Source organism: Felis catus, chromosome D2 (assembly GCF_018350175.1).
Source record: "Felis catus isolate Fca126 chromosome D2, F.catus_Fca126_mat1.0, whole genome shotgun sequence".
NCBI classification, from domain to species: domain Eukaryota; kingdom Metazoa; phylum Chordata; class Mammalia; order Carnivora; family Felidae; genus Felis; species Felis catus.
Genome location: NC_058378.1, coordinates 74,715,440 through 74,742,582, shown reverse-complemented (window position 1 = coordinate 74,742,582; position 27,143 = coordinate 74,715,440). Strand labels below are relative to the sequence as shown.

The 27,143-nt window shown below is 40.7% G+C and overlaps 1 protein-coding gene across 2 annotated transcripts in view; it reads left to right on the top strand.

The window, feature by feature from the left end:
* Window positions 1-26,765, top strand: part of FAM204A (family with sequence similarity 204 member A) — a 35,845-nt gene extending 9,080 nt beyond the window's left edge. The window contains exons 6-8 of one of the 2 annotated variants that reach the window (XM_003994454.5): window positions 8,137-8,226; window positions 22,579-22,685; window positions 22,981-26,765. In XM_003994454.5, the coding sequence (XP_003994503.2) occupies window positions 8,137-8,226; window positions 22,579-22,685; window positions 22,981-23,032 (249 nt within the window). In that variant the 3' untranslated portion in view covers window positions 23,033-26,765. Of the gene's footprint in view, window positions 1-8,136; window positions 8,227-14,565; window positions 15,086-22,578; window positions 22,686-22,980 lie in introns of those variants that run through there. The other variant, XM_006938216.5, reaches the window with a different exon arrangement.
* The last annotated feature ends 378 nt before the right edge of the window (window positions 26,766-27,143 follow it).

Here is a 27,143-nt window from a genome sequence, read left to right as displayed (position 1 = left end):
GCATCTGGCCAGGATTTTGCCAGCACTCAATATTCTATAAATAAATGTAAGCCTAAAAGGAAAAGATTTAGTGAGGCCAGATTTCGTATTCTCTTGGTAGTTTAGCATCATTGCACGCCAGCAGGTTTGCACTCCGGTTTGGGATCCTGTTTCACTGTTTTACATGCACCCCTTTTGCTCATGCTAAAGTCTACTGTGAATCCAACAGAAGAAATAGACATTGAAGAAATCCACGCTGGAGGCACCAAGATAAAAGCTAAGAAGAAATGTAAGGCTAGAAATCTAGAGAGGCTCATGAAAATCTGTGATGCAGTTTGGAGAAAACTAGCATGAATTTCTAGTCCATTATTTTATTTCTCTGGTGCAGAGGCTGATCTTTTGCCATATGTGAGAGAGCCCTTTATTCTGTATTCAGTCCATCCTCAAGAATGTAAAACAGAACAGACTTCTTAATCTTGTGTCTACTGTGCAATCCTTCTCCGTACCTGCCCCCCCCCCACAACCAACCCCCAGTTTTCTCTCTTTCTCCTCCTCCCTTCCTACCTTCTTTTTTTGAACACTGTCAAGCTAAAGCTGTGGCTCAACCGATTATATGTATTTATGACACTGCCATCACCTGTTTTCTTAACATTGCAGAAAGGGTTGTATTTTTAAAATGTAGTATTCCCAATATCCAAAGCTGTTTTAAAATGTAGTTTGTATTAAATGCAGCTTTAATTGTGTTTCTGGAAGTAGTTCTGGGACTTACTAACCATTCTGTAATCATAACGTAGTTATTTTGTATCTATATAGAAATTTCTTTAGAACAAATTTCACTCATTGATTTCATTATAAAAATCTCAAATATTCCTTAGTTGAATCAATTTGATGAGTCACCAGTCATTATTGAAGTAGTTTTATATGTATTTCATGGATACTTTTTGGCATGAAAAATCCGTTAAATTTTAATAATTTTAAGAATAATTGCACAACGTCTGATTTTTTTTTTAGTTGTTTATGAGAGGAAACAGTTCCTGTATAGTGTATCTTTTTTCAAATTTATTTATTTATTTATTTATTTTTAGCAGAATGCTTTTCCCAATCAGAATCTTACATGGAACTCCACTACACAAATCATATAAAAAGCCAGCTGCCCTGAGGGAGTGGGAGGGAGGGAGGAAGAAGGGTAGTGGTGTGGAGGGGGCAGAAGTGGTAGCAGTGGAGGGGAGAGGTGTAGAGGCGCCACGCACGACTGTTCCACTGGCATTAATTACAGAGCATTATCTTTTGATCCCCAGGTGATCCCTGTGGGGGTGTGTAGGTGGGGCCAGTATTCTCATAATGTAGATTGACTAAAGCCTAGCATGATTTTCTGTAAGAAAACAAACAGCAGGTAAGAAGTGAAATGAGACTTTAACCAAAGTCATTTGGTCTCAAATCTAGATGTTTCCTAAGTAATAGCCCAACTTTGTTTTTATTTATCTGATTTAAATAATTTAAGTAGGTATGATTTATACATAAAGGTAATACCACTAATTCTTAGTTCTGCCTTAACCCCCCCCCCCCCCCCCCACTTCTTTTTGGAGAGATCACCTATTTTTTTTCCCTTAGATATTTGGGTCTAATTAGAGTACAGCAAACTATAGCAGACAATGCATTTATATTCAGCTTTAAAAATTGAATATATTATCTAAATAAATGAATATTTAACAGTAACATTTCTATAGAAATATATTGTGCAGTTTGACTGAAGGAGCCTTAATCACATGTTAAAGAGATTGTGCACATGCACATATGGAGGATTGGTCCTTAATGTTAAACCTAGTACCCAGAAGTTTCTTTGATGTTTGTCATCCTGCCTTCTTGGCATCTGCAGCAAAACTGTTAGTTAGAGGTTACTTATTGCCTCGTTGGGGACCTGTTAGATACCGGCCTTCGATGATCTTCCATCTGTGGCCAAATTGGCACCCTAACTGGTCTGTACTGAGGTATAGATAGCTTCAGCTAAATTCTGATTCCCGCCGGAAGGCATCTTAGAAGCACACCTAGGCCCTGCTGAGTCATCAGTGCTTCTGTGCCTCCTCGCACCTTCTGTGGTGTGAGAGACATCATGGACGATTCCAGGAAAGGTACTCTCGGGTCCAACTTAAGACTGTAAAAGCCTTAATACTCAAATCTTACTTCGTGAGACTACCTACTGACTCTACGTTGAATTCTTGGGTCTTATGCTTGGGGCTGAGCCCTTGATGATTTGTGATGAGGTCGGTAGCCATACAGAGCTAAGCCTTATGTTGGTTTTAATAATGGTACCCTGATTTAGATAAAATAATATGACCAACTTCTTTATCGAATGATGCTACATTCTAAAATTTTTGCTAGGTATTTTACATATATTTTCTTTGACCCTTACCATAAACTTGTGGCGACTCTGGTATCACTTTTTTTGTGAGGGTGAGGTGACTGTAACCTGTAGAGGTTTAGGAATCACCCAGAGTTTCTTGGCTCTAAGTAGAGGAGCTCAAATTTGAACTCTGGGTCTGACCTCACCAGCCATGTTCTTTGTAAACCATTATTAACTTACGGTCTTAACATAGTGGAAATATTTTACCTTAGGATGCTTTTCCACGAGTGAAGCATTTCGAGTGTATTTGGAATGTTAATGTTTTCTTATAGAAGCAGAAAGTTTGGGTGTGCATACAGAATCAGAGATTTTTCAGAGCCAAATGGCACTATTATATTTTATTTAAATAAACTGTCAAAAAGAAAAGAAAGAAAAAGGAAAAAAGAAAAGGGAGGAAAAAATCCCAGTTCTGTCTAGTGAAATATGTTGAATAAAAAAAAAAAAAAAACTTAAAAGAGCTAAAAACAAAGTTGAACATGTAAGTGGAATTTTATTTCTAGGAGAGAATTTGGGTTATCAAGCCAGTCGTCTCTTTTTCTTTAAGGAAACCAAGGCTTTGCCCTTCCTTTAGGGAAATCTCATTTGCCCGGAGCCGTGGCCACCTCTCCTGGCTTCTGTTCCAGTCTCTGTCTACTATATTACACCAGTGCTGGGAATGGCTGGGGAAATGGGAGTGGGTTGATGGCGAAGCGATAGTTTTGTAATTTTAGCTGACTTATTTTTAAGTGAAAATTATACTTACAAGCTCAGCAGTTGATGTAAGTTTCTAGAGGAGGGGCATATCCTTGTTTTCTGCCCTTGTGATGTTAACTGGAAATGGTGGTTCTGTAAAAACCAAAAGGACGTAAGTTAGCAAGTTGACGCAGCGAAATGACTTTGACAAGCAGATCATTGGTTTATTCAAGGTATTGGTGGTAAGAAGTAGAATGGATTCCTTTTTATTCACGGATGTATGGTTACTCAGGTTCTGGAGGAAAAGAGTGCAGCAGCCAGGACGTACCTAATCTTAGGAAGCCTACGGAATCGGAGGGAACTACATAGAGCTAATAAGTGGAATAAGCCAGACAGGCCCAAGAATGGATGCTATTAGTGACCAGGTTGTTGAAATAAAAGGTTGAGATCACTGGCTCCCCCAGAATTTGTGGAACAGGGAAAACTGGAGTTTGCTGTTAGTATTTTCTTTTCTTACTTGTTTGAGGAGATACTTAATATTCTGTTCAGGAAGGAGTGCCCATTAGGCCATTGTGTTAGCATTTCTTAAATAAAATGCTTTACTTATACTGTAAAAATAGTAAACAAAAAGGTCCAGAGGCAGGTACTGTGCTAAGCTCTGGGAGTCCAAGGTGGAGAAGGTATTCTCCACGCCCTAAAGGAACGAATATTCTAGTAATGGAAAGATTTATATATAAATAAGTACAATAAAATATGACTTTTAAACCATTGGGGTATTAATACCCTAATATTACTGTTGTGGAATTTTCTTGTCCAAGTGGTGGATAAATGTTCCTCCCTTGGGTGGGTGTCCTTTCAGTATTAATGCAACCGTGGATTATTGCACTGTGATCACTAACCCAGTAACATGTAAGAAGACGGGTGCTGGGACACACCAAGCCAGTGACACACATGTCTGTCCTTAGTCAGCCTGGAACCCAGCTGGGGAGACAGACCCACAACTCACTGTAGTGTGTTGCACCCACAAGTGCTGAAGAGAGTGGCGAGAGCAGTGCGGAAGGCAGTTAGGTACTGGGCACGGGGCAGAGTGAAGCAGGATCGGTGGGTGTGTACTGGTGAGGGAACCTGCAAAGGTGGAGACGATAACATTCGCCACGAGCTGTACAAGGACGGTTAAGATTTTTCCAGCAGAAACACATCAGAGGCACAGGGGACATATAAGAATAGTAAATGTGACCAGAGATTGGGAAGTATAGCATTGCCCGAGATGGGGTTAAGAAAGCATTTGGGGACCCTATTGTGAAGGGATTTCAGTGCAATAAAAAGGAATAAAGAAGTGATCATGTTTTCAAGCTGACTAATGACATGGTATCTCTACTTTAGAAAAATAGAAGACTAGATTGGAGAGGGTTCTCATCTTCCAAACAGGAGATGACGAGGCCCTGAAGAAGCCCAGGAAGGTGGCATGAGATACCCTACAAAAAGAGTTAAAATAAGAGAAGGATTGGAGGCACTGAAGACTAGCGAGGATTCTAGTAGGGGTGACTCAGTGGGTGGTCATCTCTAAGGGGGAAGCAGGGAAGGAAGTGATGAACTTGGTTTTAGGCATAACGAAAAGTTGGAGACCCTACCTTTGCAAGGCTTCAATATGAAGGTAACTAGGAAGTAGCTGGAGGTGTAGATCTTGGTATAGCTGAGAGCTCAGATGGTTTGAGTTACACAGAGATACAGAGAGCAGTTTATAAGAAGTAATTGAAGCCCTGGGACTGAGTACGTTACTGAGAAGAGGGAAGAGTAAGAAGAAAAGGGGGCCAATCACAGAACCTTGAGGACCGTTATAATTAGAGTTATAATTCAACAAGAGAAGATGAAGGGCCTCCAAGGAAATTGAAGGTCGGTATTTGGGGAGATATTTTAAGAATAAGGATATAGTTGACATAGTAGATGATCAAATAGGAGGAGGACAAAGTGCCATTTGTGACTGTAGAGGGAGCAAGTTTTAGGGAAGGATGTGGACCAGACGAATGGAGGATGGAATTTGGGGGAGGGGGTGACATGAGGCAACCGATACATTGTTTTACAAGAGAGAAATGAAGTACCAGCCTAAGAAGAGATCAGTTTAAGGAAAGCAAGCTGTGTCATGCCGTCCACCCCCAGGTCCAGAATGGGGTGGACAGGTGTGTTTGTAGGGTGAGAAAGATGAAGAAAAGAGAGAGGAGAACATTTAAACACAGGCTTCTGAATGACAGGTAAGCAGGTAGGACTGTGATGAGCGCAGGTGGTGGGGTTAGTTTTGGAAAGAGATGATTCTTTCTCAGAGGCCGTAGGGGCAGAGGGACAGTGCGGGTGAAGATTCACCTTGTGAGGTTGGATGAGGGGAAGGTTGTAGAAAGGACACAGAACATCCAGTACCTTTGGTTCTTCTCTTCCCCTTCTCTCCTTGCCTCAGCCTCCCATGAAGTAGAGGGTGGGGTTGTAATCTGAGAAGGAAGGAGGTAGGGTTGAGGGAATTTGGAAAAATAAGAAAAGTAACAATTTCTTAGAGGAATGTGGGAATTCTCAAGGGCAGAATTCAGTGCCCACTCAGCTAAGTTTGAAAAACAACTTTTAGGGGCGCCTGGGTGCCGCAGTCGGTTAAGCATCCAACTTCAGCCAGGTCACGATCTCGCAGTCCGTGAGTTCGAGCCCCATGTCGGGCTCTGGGCTGATGGCTCGGAGCCTGGAGCCTGTTTCCGATTCTGTGTCTCCCTCTCTCTCTGCCCCTCCCCCGTTCATGCTCTGTCTCTCTCTGTCCCCCCCCCAAAAAAAAAATAAATGTTGAAAAAAAAAATTAAAAAAAAAAAAAGAAAGAAAAACAACTTTTAGTAGAAGCCAGTGAATTGAGTTACTGGGTTTTCTCTGCCACTGCTGAGACACCTAGGTGTTAAAGTGGTAGAAACAAGTGGTTGGGAATGGCCAAAACAAAGTAAGATGTTGGAGGAAATGAAAAATATTGCTTAGGTCGGTGGTTCTCAAACTTGGGCCTAGTTAGCATCAGTGGACTTCTGGGTCCCGATCCCAGTTTCTGATTCAGAGCATTTGTATTTCTAACAGGTTCCTGGGTAATACTGATGCTGTTGGTCCAAACTTAGACTTTGACAACCGCTGGCTTAGAGTTTGAAAGGGTTAATCATGGGTTGCAGGTCAGAGAGGGAGGATAGGAGAATCCAGAAAGGGGCTGGAGGACGGCGGGAATAAATACAGTGGTGCCAGGATTAGGGTTACAAACGAAGACAAGGTTCACTGGCTGCAAAGACTTGGGATAAGTGGAAGGACAGAATCTTGAGTTCAGAGAGAATTCCAGATTGTAAAGCTTTGGAACTGGAGCTTTCAGGTGATGTGTAGTACGTGGCCCAGAGCAAGCTTATTCAGAGTATTGGTCTTCCAGGAGATACAGAGCTTGTGTCTGAATACAACTCCGTGTACTGCTTTCTTTTTTGAGAAAGTCCTGCTGTCCTCCTCCCTTACCCCTTTCCCCTAAAAAAAAAAAAAAAAAAAAAAAAAAAAAAAAGTCAGAACAAAAGTTGATTTGTATCCTGGCACAAGCTCAGTTCATGGACTGGCACCATTCACAGACCTGAACTGGTGCACAGACCACACTTGAAGTGTCCCCGGCCTAGAGTATGGACTCTGGGGTGGGACATTAGTTAGAGGTCCCTGAGGATGAAGGACGTTGGAAAAGTGAGTCCAGCATGTTTTTTGGACTGTGAGGAGAAGGACTATGGGAGACTATTTCTGCAGAAATACAAAAAAGAGTAGCTGGCGACCGATCAGTGATCGTAGGACCCGCATGGGAAAAGGACAGGAGAGCCACCTGGCCTGGGTTCAGGGACTAGGGCTATTGAATGATGGTCTCGAGCTGCAGTTGGGAGCAAGGCAGAGAAAAGGCTGTCATCCTCTCAGGTCCTTCCTTAGGTGGGATGAGGGATTGTGTGGAAGAACGATCCTCACTCAGCAGGGACCCTGGTGATAACCTCCCGGGTCTGTGTTCTGTAATCTTTTTACGCAGATTATGTGTGGGCATTTTTAAGTCTTGTTTCAGCAAAGGCTGCACAGGAATGAAATTTCTCCTCGTTGATGGGTATAATCAAGCAGTTGGCTGACGGGAGGAGGCATTCCTGGGTCCCCTTTACGAGATGAGGGAGAAGTTGGGAACTGAAAACGTGGAAGACACATGTGCTAAGCCATTGTTAGGGCAAAACGTTCTTGTGAGAAACGTCTTAGACCATTTAAAAATTTTTTAATTTTCCGTAGTAACTATTTCCACGAGCTAAAACTCAATTATGTAAGTCTAAGCGTCTTTCCATAAATGTGTGATGAATCCTACCTCGTCTGTTTGGTAATCCCATGAAAATTTTAATTATCGTTTCCTAAAGCATCTTCAGCTGGTAAATAAATACGTTTCCATAGGAAAGTAAAATCATTCTGGTATGTAACTTTCCTCCTGTATTTAATATCCAGCTTAATCCCTCTAGTCAGAGGCTAGACGGGCTGTTGAAGGAGGGCCTTAGGCTACAGGAGGGGGCAGTAGAGAAAAGAGGCAGAGGAAAGGGGTGGTTGAGAACACAGGCTCTGGCACACCCAGGTTCATGTGATAGCCTTACCACTTACAGACTCTGTGACCTTGGCCTACTTAGTCTGAGGCCTCTCTGTTTCCTCGTGTTCGAAACAGGATAGCAGTGTTGTTTTGTGGAGTTGTTATGAGGGTAAATGAGCTTTCTTATAGTACTAAGCCAGTAATAATAATAAGCATGCCATCGATTTAACCATTATTATCATTAACATTGTATGGTTAGTAAGGGAAAGCGTAGTCCTTGAAGTCACAGAAGTCTGGATTGGCATCTCCTCTTTCTTAGTTCAAGAAGTTATCGGACCTCGAAAAAGCCCTATGATCTCTCTGCGTGCCCTTCTCCTCAGTAAATGGGAGTGGTACAGACTGCCACAGGGCTCATTGTGAAAATTAAATGACCTAAGTATGCAACGTGTTCGGCGTAGTCCTGTGACATAGTCTTTGCTGGCAAATGTTTGCCTTTCTTTCTTTCTAGTCCGGCCTTGAAAAGAGCATCGACCAGGCTGTGGAAGAGTGGGACATCGAGAAGGCGGAGGAACTCAGCAACCAGCTGGCCACGCGAGAGGTGAGTCAAACTGGTATTTGCAGATTTTCTAAAATAAATGTGCATTCTTTTTGTGATCATGAGTAAGTTCAGTATTCAAATGTTTGATCTTAGATTTTCTTTTCCGCCCACTTTCTTCCCTCTTATTCTGCCACTTATGCTGAAATGCTGGGTTTTACTTTTGTCTTTAATGTTTTTAAATCATTCTGGTTTGAAACTTGTGGTGGAAATAATCCATGATTGATATTCAACCCTAGATTTCACCTAGGTTTCAGAGAGCTTTTTGCCAGTTATGATGAAAAGACTGGCTTTCTTTTTCCATTTGCATCTTTAATTCAGTTTAACTCTCCCTGAGGGCAGCTGTGCGCCACATCTCTCAACGTTCTCCTGGCCCTCGCTCCCCACACGCTTTCTTACTGCATATTCTGAACTTCTCCCTCAGCCCTAAATAATTTTCAGCTTTTTAAAACTTACAGTCTATAGTATAAAACTAGTAGATATATCGCATATTCTTTTTCCAAGTACACAAGGCTTCCAGAAGATTCCGGCCTGCACCTTTTGGGGGGACTATTTCTCCAATTGGGAATTGCTGTCAGGTGTCACTAAGCAAGAGCTAAGAGCTCATACCGGCGTATGTTTTATTGTTGTTAGTGTTGTTTTGTGGTTCTTTTTTGTCCTCTTTGGGAAAAAAGATCGACCATAGCTTTCCCATTTTGGGTAAGCTGCCTACTTACTTCACCTTATTCTTTTTTGTTTTTGTTTTTCTTTGCTTTTGCCTTTTTTTTTTTTTTAGGGTTTATTTATTTTGAGAGAGCGAGCGCATGAGCAGGGGAGGGGAAGAGGGAGAGAGAGACTCTCAAGTAGGTTCGACGCTCAGCACAGAACCCGACTCAGGGCTCGATCAGACAAACCATGAGATCACGACCTGAGCTGAAATCAAGAATTGGATACTTAGCTGACTGAGTTGCCCAGGCGTCCCAACTTCACCTTATTCTTAAACTCTACTCCCTGGTGTTTAATTACATAGGCAGCATCATAGGTCATCTGTGTAAACTGTTGGCCACATGTGCTATTCTTTCTTACTTGCCTGCAGGTGAACATTTGTTCTACACTGAGATTAACGATGGAATTACTATTTCGGTAAATTCTTCTATGGAAACACCATCTCACCCTTCTGTCTTCCAGTGTCAGACAATCTGTTGATGGCTGTTTGCTGGTTTGTTTTCTGTTCTTGGCTACAGGCCATAAGTATCTGGGGTTTTTATGTAGGGAAATGAACAAGTTCAGAAGTGAGGCTTAGGGATTCAGAAGTTACCTTTTTTTCTCATAGGCCTTTAAAATCAGTTGCCACGTTAAATACTTCTGTTTATAATGTGTCTGTGTATTTATTTATTAACGGCTAATCTAAAGGAAATTATGAAGTTCTGAGCTTGAGTTTGGGACATAGGTAAGAAGCAGCATAAATGGCAGTTATGCAGCCTTTCAAAAAGTGACATTTTGGGGCATCTGGGTGGCTCAGTCGATTGAATGGCCAGCTTTGGCCCAGGTCCTGATCTCAAAAATAAACAAACATTAAAAAAAGAAAGGAAGGAAGGAAGGAAGGAAGGAAGGAAGGAAGGAAGGAAGGAAGGAAGGAAGGAAAGAAAGGAAAGAAAGAAAGAAAGAAAGAAAGAAAGAAAGAAAGAAAGAAAGAAAGAAAGAAAGAAAGAAAGAAAGAAAGAAAGAAAGAAAGAAAGAAAGAAAGAAAGAAAGAAAAACTTTAGGGAAAAAAAAGCGACATTTAAAAAAAATCAGTTTCCTTTTTTTCTGTTAAAATTCATTCTTCCCTTCCCAGCTTATATTTCTTGTGCTGTAAGTTTGACATTTGCTCTCTTTCATCTTTAGAGTAGCCGTGTTTTGATTTTATTGATTATAGCCTTCATTGGATAGAATAGCATTTTATCACTCTGTTTTCAAATAGAAAGATTCAGGGATAACCTTTTAACGAACTGAATTTGATAGTGTGTTGAATGGTCCTGCAACCTCAGTTGGACTTAAGTGTTAGCTGGCAGTTAGTAGAGTGGCTTCTTCAATTTGATAGGTACTTGGCACTTATCTCTACAATCAGCTGTGTGTCAAAAGACCATCTTTAAAATTCTGTTCAACAGTAGAGCACTTAGTGTTTGTTGGTTCTGTTTTGGCACTTGGCACTTAGTTTTCCATAGAGCTGTTGTCAGAGGTAGTAGGTAAGCGTCTTGGGTAGCCTGCAAATATACACAATGTAGCAAATTTTATCAGTAGTTTATATCATCTCCAAATTTGGGGGAGTCCACCGTGAAATGTCAGAGGAGGGTGGGGAGGGACATGCTTATGGGGCTGGAAGAGAGTAAAGTAGTATGGCTGTAAGGGTAGGGAGGGGTGGACACAGTAGGAGGTAGGGACACATGATGGAGGTAGGGAGGAGTGGCTGAAGACATAAGTGGCAGAGACTCTCAGAGACTGAAGGTGTTTAGGGCGGCAACACCAATCACTGGTCTTGGTCACCTGTAAATAGGTAGGTGTGGAAGCTTTTGGCAGCTTTTTCTGAATCTCTCATTTGGGTCAGAAGCAAGGCTCCCTAGAGAACCGGTACTTAACATATACCACTAAAGTGCATTTTGTGACACGTGCTTGAGCACGTGTCTCTTGAAGCCCTTTAAAAATTGTGGGTGTTTGTTCCCGTTTGCTCTCCAGCGAATGCTATACCATCAGCGTGTGGCTGATCTCCGAGATGACTGTATAGTTCCAGTAAAGCCAAGGATAGAAGCCTAATAAAAACTAGCAGGGCCTTAGGGTGTGGCTTCCTGATTGTTTTCAGAAACGCTGCAGACTTCTTTATCTTTACCTCTGTCCCAAAGATCATGGGACGGACTGGTGTACCCTGGTTGGTGCTTGTCCATTCTTCCTTTTGGAAGACCCAGGAGTTGTTTACCAAACAACTTGTTTACTTGTTACCAAATAACAAGTTGGCTGTGACTCATCCAGTGGCCCCAGGTCAGTAGGTTTTCTCAGGTCCTTGCTTATTAACAGGAGAAAGAAGAATGCAAGGCCTCGTCTACAGCATTAAAATGTGGGCTCCACGTGACCCATCCGTGGCTGGCTGTTTTTCTGGTTTTTGGCTTTTTCAGTTCATTGGCACCCCCACCTGAGGCAAGGGTGATTCGGAGAGAAGCATTCACTTTACTGCAGGCTCTATGTTTTTCATAGGTAAAGTTAGTAATGCTAAAATTTTAAGAGTTGAATACATTTGATTTTTTTTTTAAAAAAGTTTTATTTTGAAATAATTTTAGACTTTCAGAAAGTTGCGAAGTTTATGAAAAGATTTTCTATTTACCTTCACCCAGATACCCAAGATGTTAACGTTTAACATTTGCTTTGCCATTCATTCTAATTTATATACCTCATTTAGATTTGCCAAATGTCTCACAGATTTCCTTTATAGCTAAAAGAACAGTTTCTTTTTCCTGGTCTAGGACATTGCATTTTGTTGTCATGTCTCTTTATTCTTCTTTAATCTGGAAAGTTCCTCAGTCTGTATTTCTTAGGACATTAGCATTTTTGAGGAGTAGAGGCCAGTTATTTTCTAGGATGTCCTTCAATTTTGGTTTGTCTGATGTTTCCTCATGCATTTTTGGCAGGGGTGTTGCAGAAATGATTCTGTGTTCTTCTCAATGCAAGATATCAGGAGGCACATGATATCTGTCCCAATTTTTGATGTCACTTTGAGTTTTTGGTTAAGGTGGTGTCACCAGGTTTCTCCACATTATTGTAACGTGACTGTTGTCCCTTATGTAATTAATACATATCTCATGGAGAGATGGGAGAGAATTTGAGACTATGTAAATATTCTATTTCTCATTATACTTTACCCAGTAGGTTTAGCATCTACTGCTAATTCTTTTCATCTTTGGGACGGTTATTATTATGGTGGTTGCCAAACCAGATCTTTAAAACATTATGTGATTGAACTTTTCGTCTTTACCTGGCAAACTAAACCCAAAATTTGTCTTGAATGAGATAGTGGATTATGTAATCTTCTATGTATACTTTAAATCTCGCAGAAAAACCTGGACAGTCGAGAATTGGATATAGTTTTTTTAAATGACGCACTTGGGAGGGATGCCTTCCCCGCTAGCAGTGATCGCTTGTGAGCTTCCCTTTCTCTGCCGTTTGAAGGCGCATGTCAGAAAGCACGGAAGATGTGCCTTCCCAGCTGCAGAGACGTGTGTTTTCTTTGAGGATATTAGGTTTCTTTTTTTTTGTGCTTTGTTTTGTTATGCTGCTGTTTTAGAAATGGGAATTGCATGGCACTGACTAGGTATTTTCCATTTTAAGGGTGTGATTTCCTGTTACCTTTATGACAAGTGAGATTGCTTCAGAAATACAGGATATTTTCATCACTTGTAAGGATGAAATGTTTTCCTCAAGTGTTTTTTTTTCTTTTCTTGCTTCCATATAAGTATAATGCCTTGTTTTAGTAAAATAAATTAACTTATTTAGTGTGGTGTTACAGAATTCTGATTACAAGAAAAAATAAAATTCTCTTCTTTTCCTTGTATAAGTGAGTGGCAAAACATCTGGAAAGTGTTTGCTGTTCAGGCACAGACATTGGAAAGATACTGATGTCGTGTTAATTAAACACCCGTGAAGAATGACTAAAGTAATCAAGATGGAATTCTTGAATAAATAGTTTAGTTTGAGATTTAATTTTTCATATTTATCCCCTTGGTGCTAATCACCATGGATATGAGAGATGGGATTTTGAGAAATAAGTAATTGTGAGTTTGGGGCAGAAACCCTTTATGAATTAAATGTATACATGCATGGTAGGTGTCCTTTTGGAAATCAGGTATATTGGTTTTTAATCAGTCCCGTGTTCTTTTTTCAAGAAGCAGTGACTGGGACCTACTGATAAAGCCTTTGCTCAGAGGCACAGACCCCAGAGTTCTTAAAGCCTTTTCCAACCATAATAAGTGAAACTAATTTTTGATGTTTAACATTTATAAGCCTGTGAAACTAATAGGGCAGCATGAGTATTGAAAAAAAAATGAAGCCCAAAGTAGAACCATGCCTGCGAATGGGCCTTGAACACAGTTCCCCAACAACAAAACGAAACAACGGTCTGCCAGTTGTCCGTGCGCTGTCCTTGTGACAAAGCAAATGCATACTTTTCCCAGAATCACATTCCCTTAAATTTATGATGACATCAAAGATATATATTATCTGGTTTTAGGGGAAGGCTCAAATTCACGTGTTTGAAGTCTTGACTGTGCTAACATCTTTGGTTTTGCCATGTTGTAATTTGGTTGCTTTGGGACTGTCCCTCCTGTTGATTAAATACTTGTTTTTCATTAACAATCTTGGAGGAGATAGAGAGGAGAAATATGCTTGGGTTTGTGTCATACTGATGAAACTGTTCTAATTTGAAAAAAAAAAAGTTGTTTTTACAAAAAGTATCATTTACACATACACACAAAGTATTTGAGCATATTTGTGACTTGTTAACCTCAGGCCTGAATTGGAAGTACATTCCATTCATTCATCGATAGTGATCCTGAACAAATTCCATCTTTTGGTACTGGTCTTTTCTGACACGTTATCTTTTTTACAATCCAAATGATACCAAATTTTATAGAAATCAGTAGAAACAAACAGGCTAAGATTAAATGCTAAAGCCTCGGTTTACTTAAGTAGGCAGCGCTTAGGTTGGATGTCACATTTTGGAAAGGGGATTTTTCTCTAGGCATCTTCCTGTTAGCCTGACACGGATAAATAAAAGCCCCTTGGTTTGGCACCAGTGGGTTCCTACCAGGGAACGAATGACATCTGCATGAACTGGATACATAGCTCAGGTTGCTTTCAGTTACAAGTGCGCAGTGTCCGAGTAGGAATGAATGGGGAGTAGAGGTTGCCTGTGAATTTCGTTTGAACTTTGTATAGCTTACGCCCTGAAAGAATACTTTTTCTGTAAATGACTCCCAAGAGGATGGCCTTTGACAGCAACAACTAAACTCAATTCTTTGAAAACGTCAGTGCTTCGTGTTGTAAGATTGTAATTATTTTGTGTAACCTAGAAAGGGTATTACATTGGCAGTATGAATTAAACTGAGAATTAAATTTTAACTTTGTTAAATTAAGGCTACTTAAAGTTTTGGATTCCGAAACATAGGTAAAGTTAATAATGCTGAAATATAGATAGTTTGTTAATATTTAAATAAAGGTAGGAATGGCCTTTTGAAAAACCTGATGTTTGAATTGATGGGGTTGTGTTCTTTCCTAGTTAAATAAATGCTCTCTTAATTTGGGGAGATTATTAATTTGTCGCCTATGCTTTATTTCTAGAGCAATTTCCTCAAAACTCTGAAGGCGTTCTCATTGAAGAAGGGTATACATACATTTGAGATAGTTTCTGCATTTTATGTTCACATCTAAGACGTCCTTTCTCGGAAATGCTCGGGTGCTACGGCACTTGCTCTGGCATTCAGAATGTTTCCGGTGCGCTTCATCGTTAGGCTTTGGTTTCTCTGAGGGGACTCGGCTACAATTCAGTCTCTTCATTTTGGTTTTTAGTTTTCTGTTGACGTACATGCACTGTCATCTTAACGGAATAAGAGCTTCAATGACCCCACCCTCCCCAGATAATACAATTTTGCCAGATTTACCTATCAGAATACCTGGAACATTATCTTATATAGAGTTCAGAATTGAAATATTTGTTTAAATTTTTGAAATAGAGATTCTGTCAAACTTGGGAAGCTTAAAGTTACTCTTCAGCAGTGCTGTTTTCAAAGCCAATGTGTTTGCATTACATACCAAAAAATAAATAAAAGCTGAATTGAAAGACCTATTACAGTGAAGCAAATCTTGTCGTTCTAAGCTCGTTTATTTTATAATCTGGAGGGCAAAATTATTTTCTTTTCATTTTTGTGGATACTTTTCTTGGGTAGAAATACCTTAACAACCGTGTTTCCAAAGGTAAAACGGTTCCTTCAGATACGAGGCTGAATGTATTTTCCCTTTAGCTGTTACAAGAATTCACCACTGGGATATGTGACCCTAAGAAGGATGGCAGGTACTTTGTATTTTCTTAATTACTGTGATCTCTTGCCACTGAAGGTCGGGTAAACAAAGTAAAGTGCATTAAATATTACAAATATATAGACTCTAAAATATCTTCATTTCAACATTTCATTTTTACAGCAGGGTTATTATTTTTGTTGCTAGGACCAGGAGGTGTGTATGAAGGATACGTTATTACATACAAGTCATCTAATGCCTGCGAACTCTCTGGCAAAGTGTATTTTATGTCTGTCTTTGAAATTTTACTGCTCTGCCTTCTGTCCCTTATTTTTTCTTCCTTCTTTTTTGTTTTTTTTTTATTTTTATTTTTTATTTTTTCCTCTTTCCAGTCAGGAGAGTTTAGGACCGTTTTCTTTGTGGTATATTTCTCTGCTTGGCAGTGGAAAGGAACCTAGGACACTGGGGAGGGAAAAGCCCTCCCAGGGCAGCCTACTGCTGTCACAGCGTGCTCAGCCACCTGGGGAGGTTGGGTGTTCTCTGCTGTGGCGGGGCGACGTGTGTCTGCTAAGGCTCATCTAGAACTGACTTACTTTCATTAACTTTGGTCATTTCTCAGTGGTTTTGTAATTTAAATGTTCTTGTGTGTGTCATTTTGTAGTCTGAACGTAGTCCAGGGGACTTTTAAATGGTGATTTTAATTCTTTGAAGCCTTGTTCTCCTCAGTCCTTAGAAGTAATTTCAGTAGTCTCATACAGATGAACAGTTAGCACAATGTATGGAAAATAAGCCCTGCCTGTCCAGGTAAGGGAAGGTCCAGCTGTTCGAATTCCTTTACATTGAGGCTAAAGATCTATTCATCCCCATAAAAATTGTGTATAGGCTTGAAGTCGGAGCATTTTAATATGGGAAAAATAAAAATGGTACTGAGTGATGGGTTTTTCTCTCCGGTTTTTAGGGGTGCTTACTCATATCTCCTTGCATTGAGGATATTTTCTTTTAACCTTTGGGGTATGATTGGGTGATCACCTAGAATGGTGTTCCTTATGCTCTCTTTTAATTATGTTTATCTGTGCTTTTAACAAACCTTAAGAAAAGATTTCAGATGTTACAAGTCTAATTAAAGAGACAGACAAAGCACAGTTTATACTGTAGATTTTTTCTGCAGTTCAATTAATCAGCATGTTTTCTCTTTTAATTAAAACCATTTTAGTAAATTAAAGCCCACAGCAAAACACATATATAATTTGTTTGTAATTAGCTCTTAATTGGTGGTAGTTGAAGCTTAGCACCCTTGGTTTCTTTCTTCATGATTGCCATTTTATTAGCAGCCAGTCATTAATTAATCTTTTTCTAATTAGCTTATAAAACTGTTGATGGCACATTATTGTAAATGTGATTTTAAGTTCAAAGCTTGTTAATAAGCTTTCTTACTTAGAAGAACAGAGATAAAGAAATTGCTGAAAACAGTACTACAGTTCTTTAAAAAAAAAACTGTCTTTCTTATGGGGACTGTGTAAAGCATCTAACAGCTTATGGTTAATTTTTTAATGCTTTTTTTCCCTTATGAATGGGATAAGTTGCTTGAATATAAATCATCTATATCCAGGAGTAATTTCAACAGTATAACGTCTTTTCACCCTCCTTTGGAATACAGTAATCTACATATAATTTGAAGCCTTAATAGTCATCATTAAAACAGGTGTTATATAAACTATTTCACTATGAAATCAAAGTTGAGTATATGAATCAAAGTATATCTTCTTACACTTTATAGACCGAATACATACTATTTTTATAAATTGCAGGGTGAATAATATATACGTTTATATATGTGTATGTATATACACACACATACGCGCGCATGTGTGTGTGTGTGTGTATATATATATATATACACACACACACACACACACACACACACACACATACACTTACGTGTTTTTTAAAACAGAACTTGTTGGGTTATGCTTTGAAAGTAAAAACTACTTGGCTTTAACTGATAGGCAGTTGTAGGTATAAAATAAATGATAGGTGCTTGTACCATCACACAGATGCGTAAGTGTGTGTGTGTGCTTTTGGAGATGACAGTGAGTGAGGTTAGGCCGTTGACTGTAACAGAGAGAGGACGACTGGAAGTCAGGTTGGAGTTTAAATGATTGGGCGGAGCATAGCCTGTTTGCAGCCGTCACAGCCTTGGCATCTCAGGTGGGGCCGCGGAGAGGTACCGGTCCAAACGCAGACGCCCCGAGTGTACTTTATAGCACACACCACACTGAATTGTGGTTTGAGTGAAACACATTAGCCACATCACACTCTGTATCGAAATATGCTACAGATTCCACGAAACTCCTGAACTGCACGGTATCCTGAGCTATTTATCCATATTAGTGCAAAGTTCTGAAAGTTGTAGAAAACACAAAGCATTATCAGTTCCTGGAAGAGCTTTTTCTTATTTGCTTTTTGAACTTCCCATGTTATTTCAACTTTGGCTATTTCTTTGCTTGTTTTTAAGAAGGCGTTTTATGATGCCATGCAAGAGACACTAGAAGGGGATAGCTGACGAGGAAAAAATTAAAAATTGGATAAAAAGTAAATGAATAATGTCATATTACCAAAAAGATGAGAGGCTAATTTGTGCCGACTTTTTGCTAATTTTGTTCAAGCCTCAAAATGAGGAGCTGTCACCCGTTCTGTGTAGCACTGATGACAGTGCCAATGATCCATGAAATAAGCTGCCGCTGGCTTTGTTCTGATAAGAATGAACAAATCTGCACAATGTTCGGCTCCCAGAATCTCATTTTCATACTTGCATGCAGGCTAAAAGAAATAAGCTGTTTGCAGGCTTGATTAATCAGACATTGGAGGGGTTTTTGTCTCTTTGATCTCTTTCGTCTCCTAGGTAACTCGCTTGACATTAATGTTGAGCTTGAGTAAAGACAATCAGGAATTGTCGACCAAACTGATATAAAAATTAAAGACCTTAACACTTTAAGTACTCCAGTAATGGTTCCGCTTTACTTCAGAAAACATCTGTTTTCATTTAATTAAAGAACAAAAGAGAATGGCATAAATATTTTTCATAGAGACCTATTATTCCATAAAAAGTTAAAGTATGATAATTGGTATTTTTAAATAAGTGCCTTGAAAGTGTTCAAAAGGGAGGCAAACTTCGTAAATCTGCTACAAGCTAGTAATTTTGAGATGAGTAAAATATTTTATGAAATGGATAAGAAGTTTACAGTTATGCTAGATTAAGCTGTTTGAATCAGATGCTTCAGATGTTTATCAGCAAACTTCAGAATGGCAAAGGCTTAGCAAGAAAAACCAACTTTATTTTGAAAGTTTGTCTTTTAAAAATCTCTACCGTGTTACAAGATGCGCCATTATATCTCTTTTACAACCCAATATGATTTACACATGCGAAACCTGTAAAATTGAAAGGAATTAAAAAAATGTCGCCGTGCATTTGCTTGAGGTTATGCAGACGCTTTTACAAATCTTCCAAGTGTCTGTAAAGATGAATGCCCCAAGGGTCCAGCCAGGGCCCTGCTTTTCCAACCAGCTAAAGCCCTTATCTTAAATCCAAGCAAAGTACCATTAATCTTTTTGAAAGACCTTTTATGGCTTTTAATATATCCCAAATTAGAACATTTTACACCCTTGGTTCCTGAAATATGGTGATAAAAAGCCTTTAGAGCTTAATTTTCCTTACCGCTTGCTCTGACCAATTTGCAGTTCTTTGTGATAATGTTTAGACACCTTAATTAAAATGCAGCAAAATATTGGATGTTCTATATGGAAAATGCTGATACTTTGGCTACACATACAAGAAATTCTGTATATATTTTTATTCATTTAAAAATTTTTCTTGCCACATTGTGTTGCTATAGTTATCTGATGACCCAAAACATTTTTTTTTTTTTTTTAATATAAAAACCATCGGCCAAGCTTTTGTGATGTTTACTTTGGGCATGAGGATGCATTTTTCTTCTTACGGGAGTGAAAGGATTCTCGTTGGCCTGTGTTATTTGTAATACTGAAACATAGCACGATATTCTTTTATCTCCGGGAACTTGGCTTCGTCATCTTGCCTGGGAAAATGAGTTTCTTCTCAACTGTCTCTTCCATAGAAGATCTTATTATCCTTTCATATTTCCAAATACTTCCGTTCTTTTTTTCTTTCCCCACAGGAATAAGTGAGACACATTTTAAGCGTGTGAAGGACACAAAATTGATATGACTTTTCATCATCATTACAAGCTAAAAGATTCTTTCTGTAAATACATAGACCAGGCTTGTTGAATGTTTATCAGTCGAAGAACATTCCATTTAACCTAACCCAAGGCAAAATACAGTTAGAAAATACACTTTGTACCCGAAGAGGTCTGTTTGAAAGTATTGCCTACGTACCCAGTCATTTATTATATGTACTTAGTCCACAGAAATGCTGGAGCCCTCTCATGTAAATACATGTTTCATGCACTTTAATGAATTACTGTTAACAGATTCATACCATGTCTTGTGGAATGTATGCTCTAAATCCTTACTGTGGTGCTGAGTGCGCTGGCTTGGCCTGAACGTTGCCAGAAAATGAAAAGCGTTTACGTTCTTAGAGCGCGTGACCGCGTTGAGATGAAGCGTCCCATTTAAGTCGAACACGCTGAGATACTCTTTGGTTTATCAATCCCCAATCCAGAAAACCCACGCTGGAAAATCTCAGTAAGTTAAACATGTAAACTACCTCTTAATTTACAACGGTTTTAGGAAATAATGTTTTCACGTGGTTGACGGTACATGGCGGATATGGTTCGGACCATTTTTGTTTTATCCTCCTTGCACAGGCTCGGTTTCAATAGGAGATGAACTAGGCGACTGGGACTTCTGTTGGGAGGTGGGCTTGGCAAAGCTCTCCCGTACCAAGTTGGCATTTGATACGTAACACATAGGAATATGGTGAAGTAGAAAACGCAGAGTTCCACGTTTTACCTTTTGGAGGGTGAGGGGCAGGGAAGATACTGAATGTTCTACGTGAATGTGGAGAGACCTAGCACACGTATCAGCACAGGTAGCCAGCTGGGTTTTACGACAGTAGGCCGTTCACTAGGTGCACTCGCTGCTCCCCTGCTCGCCCGCAGCACCCGACGTCCCCGGCTGCCCGGCTTCAGGGGGAACTGCGTGAGTAGTCGCGACCAGAGGGCAGTGCGCAGACGTGACGTGTGTCACTTCCGTGCCAAAGCGTTTGAGAGCCAGTGTGAGACCCTCCGGCCGCCCCCTTCCTCTGCCGCCGCGAACCCGAAAGTCACACGCTGAGAGGCCGGCACCACGAGACGGAGGAGAGCCCAGCCATGCCACAGCCGACCAGAAGCGGAACAAAAAGTCCAAGGGCAGCCAGTGGGATTCGGGGATTTGTCTGATAAGTGTAGTTGCGGCTGGCCTCACGCGACAGGTGCTGACCTGATTTTCACGTTTATGGCAGATGGGAAGGTTTTCAGGGGAATCCATCTTAATGATAAATAGGCCACATGGTGCCCGTCCCGTTTCATTTTCCCTGGAGATGATGATGCTGCAGCCCTTTGATTCTTAGCCCTTTCTTAGCTGACGTATCTGAACCTTTCTGTGATGAACAACCGGAAACCGAGAGACAACCAAGAGAAGGCCAGTTTTGAAGCAGCGCAAGTGGCGACCCCTTCTTCCCAGCCCCCGGTGTGAAAAGAAGCCTGGTTTTGTTCAGTGCTGTGTCTCCGGTGCCTAGAACAGTGCCTGGCAAAGCCATGCGTTTGCGCCCTCCTGATATTTGTTGAGTGAATACTGTCCTGTGAAAAAAGATAAGTGCTGCTCGCGTTGGTACGAATTTTGAGACTCTGAGGTTGGTCTGCCTCCCCAGGTGGGCCCTCGAGTCAAGGCTGATCATTCTTTCATCGGTGCCTGTGCTGCTGGTGTTGACCAGTTCAGCCCTCTGGCTTGATTGTTGGGTTGCTTCCATTCTTGGTGCGTATTCTTACCTGGACTGGAAACTCAAACCACTCTATGCTCTCATTTATAAGCCCCGAGCAGTGCTTGATTCCTGCATGTTCGTTTCATCCTAAAGGAAACTCTTCTCCGAAACGAGCTGAAAGAAATGTCAAGCATGTGAAACCTCATTTTCCTAAATCAACTTCTCACGCGTGTGGTCTTAGCCACCCATGATGCCTCACCGTTGGCCAGCAGATCCCTAAAACTCGGGCTTTAACACATTGATTTGACAGCGGCTTCCAGGTCCTTCCTTCTCTTCCGCAAGTCTGTTGTCCGGTAACGTTCATTAGGGTGACTCCAGGGAAAGAAAGGGAAAGAGACCCCAGAAGGAGATGTATATTTAGCCTTTGTTGTTCAACCTGGGTTCTTCACAGATATCTCTGAGCTGTTCATATAGGCAGGTATTTTTAACATCAGAGCCGCCAGAACTAGAAGATGACCATCCTGTCCTGGAGATACTCTCTGAGGAACAGTTCTGCAGCCAGAGAGCCGTGTGTAGGCCTGTGTGTGGGAACCGAAGATGATGGCGTAGAGGCTGAAGGGCTGGAGAAATACAGACACAGAGACCGTTTTAGGTTGGCTTAGAGAAAACTTAGGAGGTAGAGGTGGGGTGGGGTGGGTAGGAGGCTTGGTTTTCATTGACCTTACCGGCCCGGGGCAGATAGGCGTCAGGTGGAGCAGGAGTAGAGGGGCCTGCAGAGGAAGCACTTAGGTACCGTGGTCCGCGTGCCCAGCCTTTTCACCTCTTAGCACCCCTTATATTCTCTTCTCTCTCGGTGAATTAAAAGCTGTTGCCCATCATGCAAAGTGCGTTTATGAAGCAGTAATTAGCTTTCCCATGTTTTATTAATCACATCTATGACTGCCAATCAGAGCTTCTGATCAGCAGGAGATAGCTGATGTGACCATACTGAGTTGCTGTAATTCTAGCCCAGAGCAAAGAAACTTGATGTCTCTGTCAGTCTGCGCAGCCTTATCAGGGGTAAATTCCTGTTTGGCCTACTGAAATGCTGGAATAGCTTGAAGATCTTCATCATATCCTTGTGGACCCTCGAGGGGCTCTGTTTGGGAAGGATTTCCATCCAGGAGACTGGCACAACCGGGGTCTGGGGCCTGTGGGAGGTGAGGGAAGTATGGGCCACACGGAGTGCATTTGTTTACTTTGCTTGTTCACGGGGGCCTGAGCATAAGAATTTCTGATTTGCAGGTATGGCTGGCTTAGCCGCAAGTTCTCAAGTGTTTGTATTACTGTAATTCTTGTATCAGCTGGAATATTTATTTTCACCTTTTTGTTTGTTTGGTTTTCTCCTTTGTAATTCTTAGCTTGGTGTGAAAATTGCCAAAGCGGTTGCCTGCCACAACTTTGTAAAAGCCAAACGGGATGCTGAAAATTCACAGGTTGCTCGAAAAAAGAAGAAGCTTGCATGGGGGTGAGTTTAAGATTTTTACTAGTAATTCTAATAACTTCATAGGAATTACAGAAATCCTGGGATCCGTTGTGTGAATCCGGTTTGTGTGTGATTGTTCACTCATTTTAGTCCTTGTGTCTTTGCTGCACGTTTATCAGATTATAAACACGGGGGCATTTCTTCATCCCTTTTCATATTTAGTTTGTCATCAGTGGAGTATGCGAAAATGTTTCGGTTTATTTTACTTTGGCACTGAGTAAGCGTGTTTAGGAAAGTGTTTAGAAATAAATTGAGATTTTTATGTTTTCTATTTTAGGTTTGAAGCAAAGAAGAGATGGGAAACCAAGAGCAACATGGGATATATGTAGCTTGCCAGCGTTCCTCAAGGCATTTGAGTTTCACTTGGGCTTTTCTTTGAGTCTTCAGCTGCTCAATTGACTGAGAAGATACTCCTGCCGATGTTAACTGTGTCAGGGAACTGCCAGAAGCCAGAAACATAAGCGTAAAATGTGGGGTTTGGTTATTAAACCTTTTTAGTCTTTTTCTAGAGAGTTCATTCTGTTGACACGAATGAAGCGGAGCATTCTGTTATTTGTGCACGAAATCGAAGTGTACGTACCAGGAAGAAAGATAGGATTTTGTTAATTATTTATTTATGTAACGCTCCAGCATAAAGTCAGTTTTACTTTTCGTCTGTTCGGTGTAGCATAGTCAGTGAGCTCCTCGTACTTCCTTATCTGTCCCCAGCGTACCTGTACTTCGTCTGCAGTTGTGTTTGTAAGATTGGCGTTTGTTTACGAAGGATTAGTCGTAAGTACGAGAACGTCTCAACCGATACTTTTACAGATGACTTGAATTATCTTAATATCATAAAAGTAATTATTGGTTCTTTATTGGAGGGAATAGAGTTGATATTTCCCAATCAAATGATGAAAGCAATTGATTAATTTTTGTATACCTTGAGATAAAATACCATAATTTTAAGAAGGGCAGAAAGTAGTATTTGGAGGAGGATTTAACTTTAGCTCGGCCTGGAAATGTCCTCCTAAATATCTCTCTCAGCCTTGTTGTTCCTTAAATTGTGATACGGCTCTTAGGAGAGAAAATGGCACAACCGTACTAGCCAGTTACGACTACCTCCAGACAGTATAACTTGGAACCTTCCAGGAACATAGTTTGATTATTTTTACTCCTCTTCCCCATTCCTTCTTAAAAGGTTCGATGTGTTAATGAGGGTGAGGTGGATCGGTGCCGGGGGAAGTAGTTGTTCTTAGATGTGTGTTTCATAGGCCTTCCTAGAGGGGCTTTGAGAAATCCCGTACGAAGCTGGCAAATAGGCCTGGACGTTGGCTGGTTTGGCCCCTCCCTGCCCAGCGCTTAGAAGAGGGAAGAATTGCCCATCGCAGCTTTCGGCCGTTCACCTGCCTTCCTCAGCCTCCGCCAGAGGTTTTCTAGCTGTCTGGTGTAAACTTCCTCGGGGTTGAGAATATAAATTCAGGAACCCAGAAAATGAGTCATGATGATCGTTTCATTATTATTACTTTGTTATTTTTAGACTTACAGTAGCAACAAAATTTTTATAACTTATGGTAGCATGTTTAAGTTTTTTCTGTGTTCTGGAATAAGTCAATAACCAGCTGGTATTTAAGAGAATAAAAATCCTATCTTGCTTCCGCTTCGGTGAGAAAAGCCAGTATGGAAAAAGCAAGATTTTAGGAGGTTGTGTTTCTGCTTACAGAATTCATCACGAAAAGGTGTCCAGGCCAAATACTGGAAAATCTCACGTTTTATGATTTAATATCTCCTGTTGCGTTTACCCACGACATTACATTTCAAACTCCTAATAGGTGAATACAGACTGACGGTATGGGAATCTTTTCCCTAAAATAATCCATCGTGGGGGACGTGCCATTACACGGTTCAGTGTTTTGTCTGAAACAGGAAGCTGTTGTTGGGCAGGCGGGTGGGGTAGACGTTTGGGCACACCGGGCCCGGAGACAGCATCTCCCTGCAGCCTCTGCCTCATTTTCCTTCTCCTGTGTCCCCTTCTTGAGAGCATTTAGTGACCCTTGGAGGCATGTTTTTACCTCTGCTCATGCTGAGGCCTTGCTGGAGTGGCCTCTCTGGTGGCTGATCAGGGAGCCTGTGGCCCGAAGTCCAGCCATTGAAGCCCTTCTTCAGCCTGTCCCTCGCTGACAGTTGTGCTGCCCCGCCCTGCCCCGCCCTGCCCCGGGGCTCGGACACACATGGAGCGTTTGAACCCGGTGAAGGCGCCTTGGTGGAATCGGATGTAGCAGCGGACTCATTCGATGAAGGGAGCCGCATCTCATAAGTCTCCATTTTTGGGGGGACCTAGTTTGTGAAAAGCTCTAAAATGTGGTACAGCAGGTGGAGTGGGGGTAAGAGAGGGGTTTCGGGGGAGAGGAAGGGGCTGGGTGTCTTTGATTGACCCTGCTGACATGTCATTTGGGACCAGTTTTATTTTACCAGCTTTAATTTGAATTAGACATTTTGCTCAGTAAAGCAATAAAATGGGAACATTATTCTTAGAGCACCCATGTTGCCCAAAAAGCATAGTCATTTGTCTTCTCCATCTGTCCACAGTGAAATGAGGATTCTTTTTGGATCAGTAATAACTTCAGTTCCTGAAGCTTCAGCATGTGCGTTTACTACTGCTCGAGTGCCTGAATTAGATGAGGGGTGTAAACTTCAGTTATTGTTAACCGAGATTAATATGTTTCAAGTCGTTGGTATGGCATTAACGTAACTATGATTTACTGTTTAAGTACTTCAGGCTAAAACAACTTACTAAGGAACAGTAATTTCGAGTTTTATAGCGCTGGTTCTGAGAAGTAAAGTTGGTTGGGAGCCCTCAGGATGTTTCTGATTTTCAGCAGAACATTCTATTTCTTTCACCAAAAGGAGAGTTTGGATGTATAATCTCAGGTTTGCTATAATTAGTTCTGATGACAGAGTTAAATACCTTGGCCAAAACTGTAAATCACTAGTTAAACAGGTTTCTGCAACTGATCATAAATCTCAAACTCCGTATTTTAAGCACACTTGTTTTTTTTTTTTTTTTTTTTTTTTTAGAGAGAGACAGCTACGGGAGGGGCAGGCCAGGGGTGGGAATAAAATGTTATCTGAACTTTGAGTAACAGCCTAGAACCTCACATTTAAAATCTACTGATTTCCCTGATACCTTTGGTCTAAAATGCTCTCTTTTCAGTATTTTAATAACATAGCTTATTGTTTACGCTAAGACAAGTTTGAGTTTAATTCTTAAAATATGAGAGTTAATTTTCAAAATGTCCAAATTTCTGTTTGTTAGGTAAAGATACCACTGTTTTAGAAATGTTATGTCCTGCTAACCTATAAAAAGTACCGTATGAGGTTGATATTTGAGTAAGATGCCAATTGTGTGTGTGTTTTTTTATGAGATAAGGCTTGGGGGAAACAAGGTAATGTTATGTCAGACCTCATTTTGGAAAATTAGCTTCGTGAAACCCAGTAGTCAAATTCAGAACCAACTGAAACAATTCAAGTTTTTCCATGTTGGCAGAAGTTGCTTTTATTTTTAGTATCTGGCAGAGCAACAAATGCTTTGCATGTCAATTTAATATTTTTTCAAGCCAACTGTTTATTCATTGGCTTAAAATTTACACTCTACTAAAAGTCTTAGTCCTGACTTTCATGAAACAAATAGTAATATTTGGACAAAATATGTACACGAAAATCTTTTTCCAAAACCAAATGTAGATTGGTATTTGTGGCATCAGGGCCTTTTAACATGGTAATGGATCTGAAAGCACTTTGAAAGTCTAAAGCATTAGAAACCCAGGGCAATGAATTTCAAGGAATTAATTTTTATTATGAAGTAATCAGAGCATCTTTCTAGGTTTTCAGATTTAAATTAGTGAGAGGCTTTCTGCCAGAAAGTGGAATATATGTTAGAGTAAATTTCAACGAACTATCAAACGATTGCTTTATCAGCGTGTATCTATTCATGACCTCTGTAGCATACTGAGACAATAAGACCCATTTTCCATTTTTGAGGTTGGGATGTTCTCTATAGATTTTGATAAAATGAGCAGAACTGCATTCTTTAGTCTTTATTATTTTATCCTCCTTCCATACTACTCACCTTGAAAGAAACACGCACACACGCACGCACTCCCAGCGTTGAGCTGTCCTCCGCATCGAGACTTGGCGTGAAAGGGATCTGTGACTCCCGTCAAGAACGTGGCAGTCAGTATATAGCCAATCTAGACGGCCATGGAGAGACTGAGAAAGGAGCCCCCAACCCATTGTGCGCCAGTGTTAAAACGAAGCGTGTTGCTTCTTCAACAGTTTCTCCTTCTGAGTAGAAGGAGATAAGTGTTCATTTTGCTAGCGTTTCTTCAAATACAGTGGTGCCATCAGAGTAGCTTCCTGCCACACCGGCCCCTGCAGTCTTGATCCCCGGAACACAACTACAGG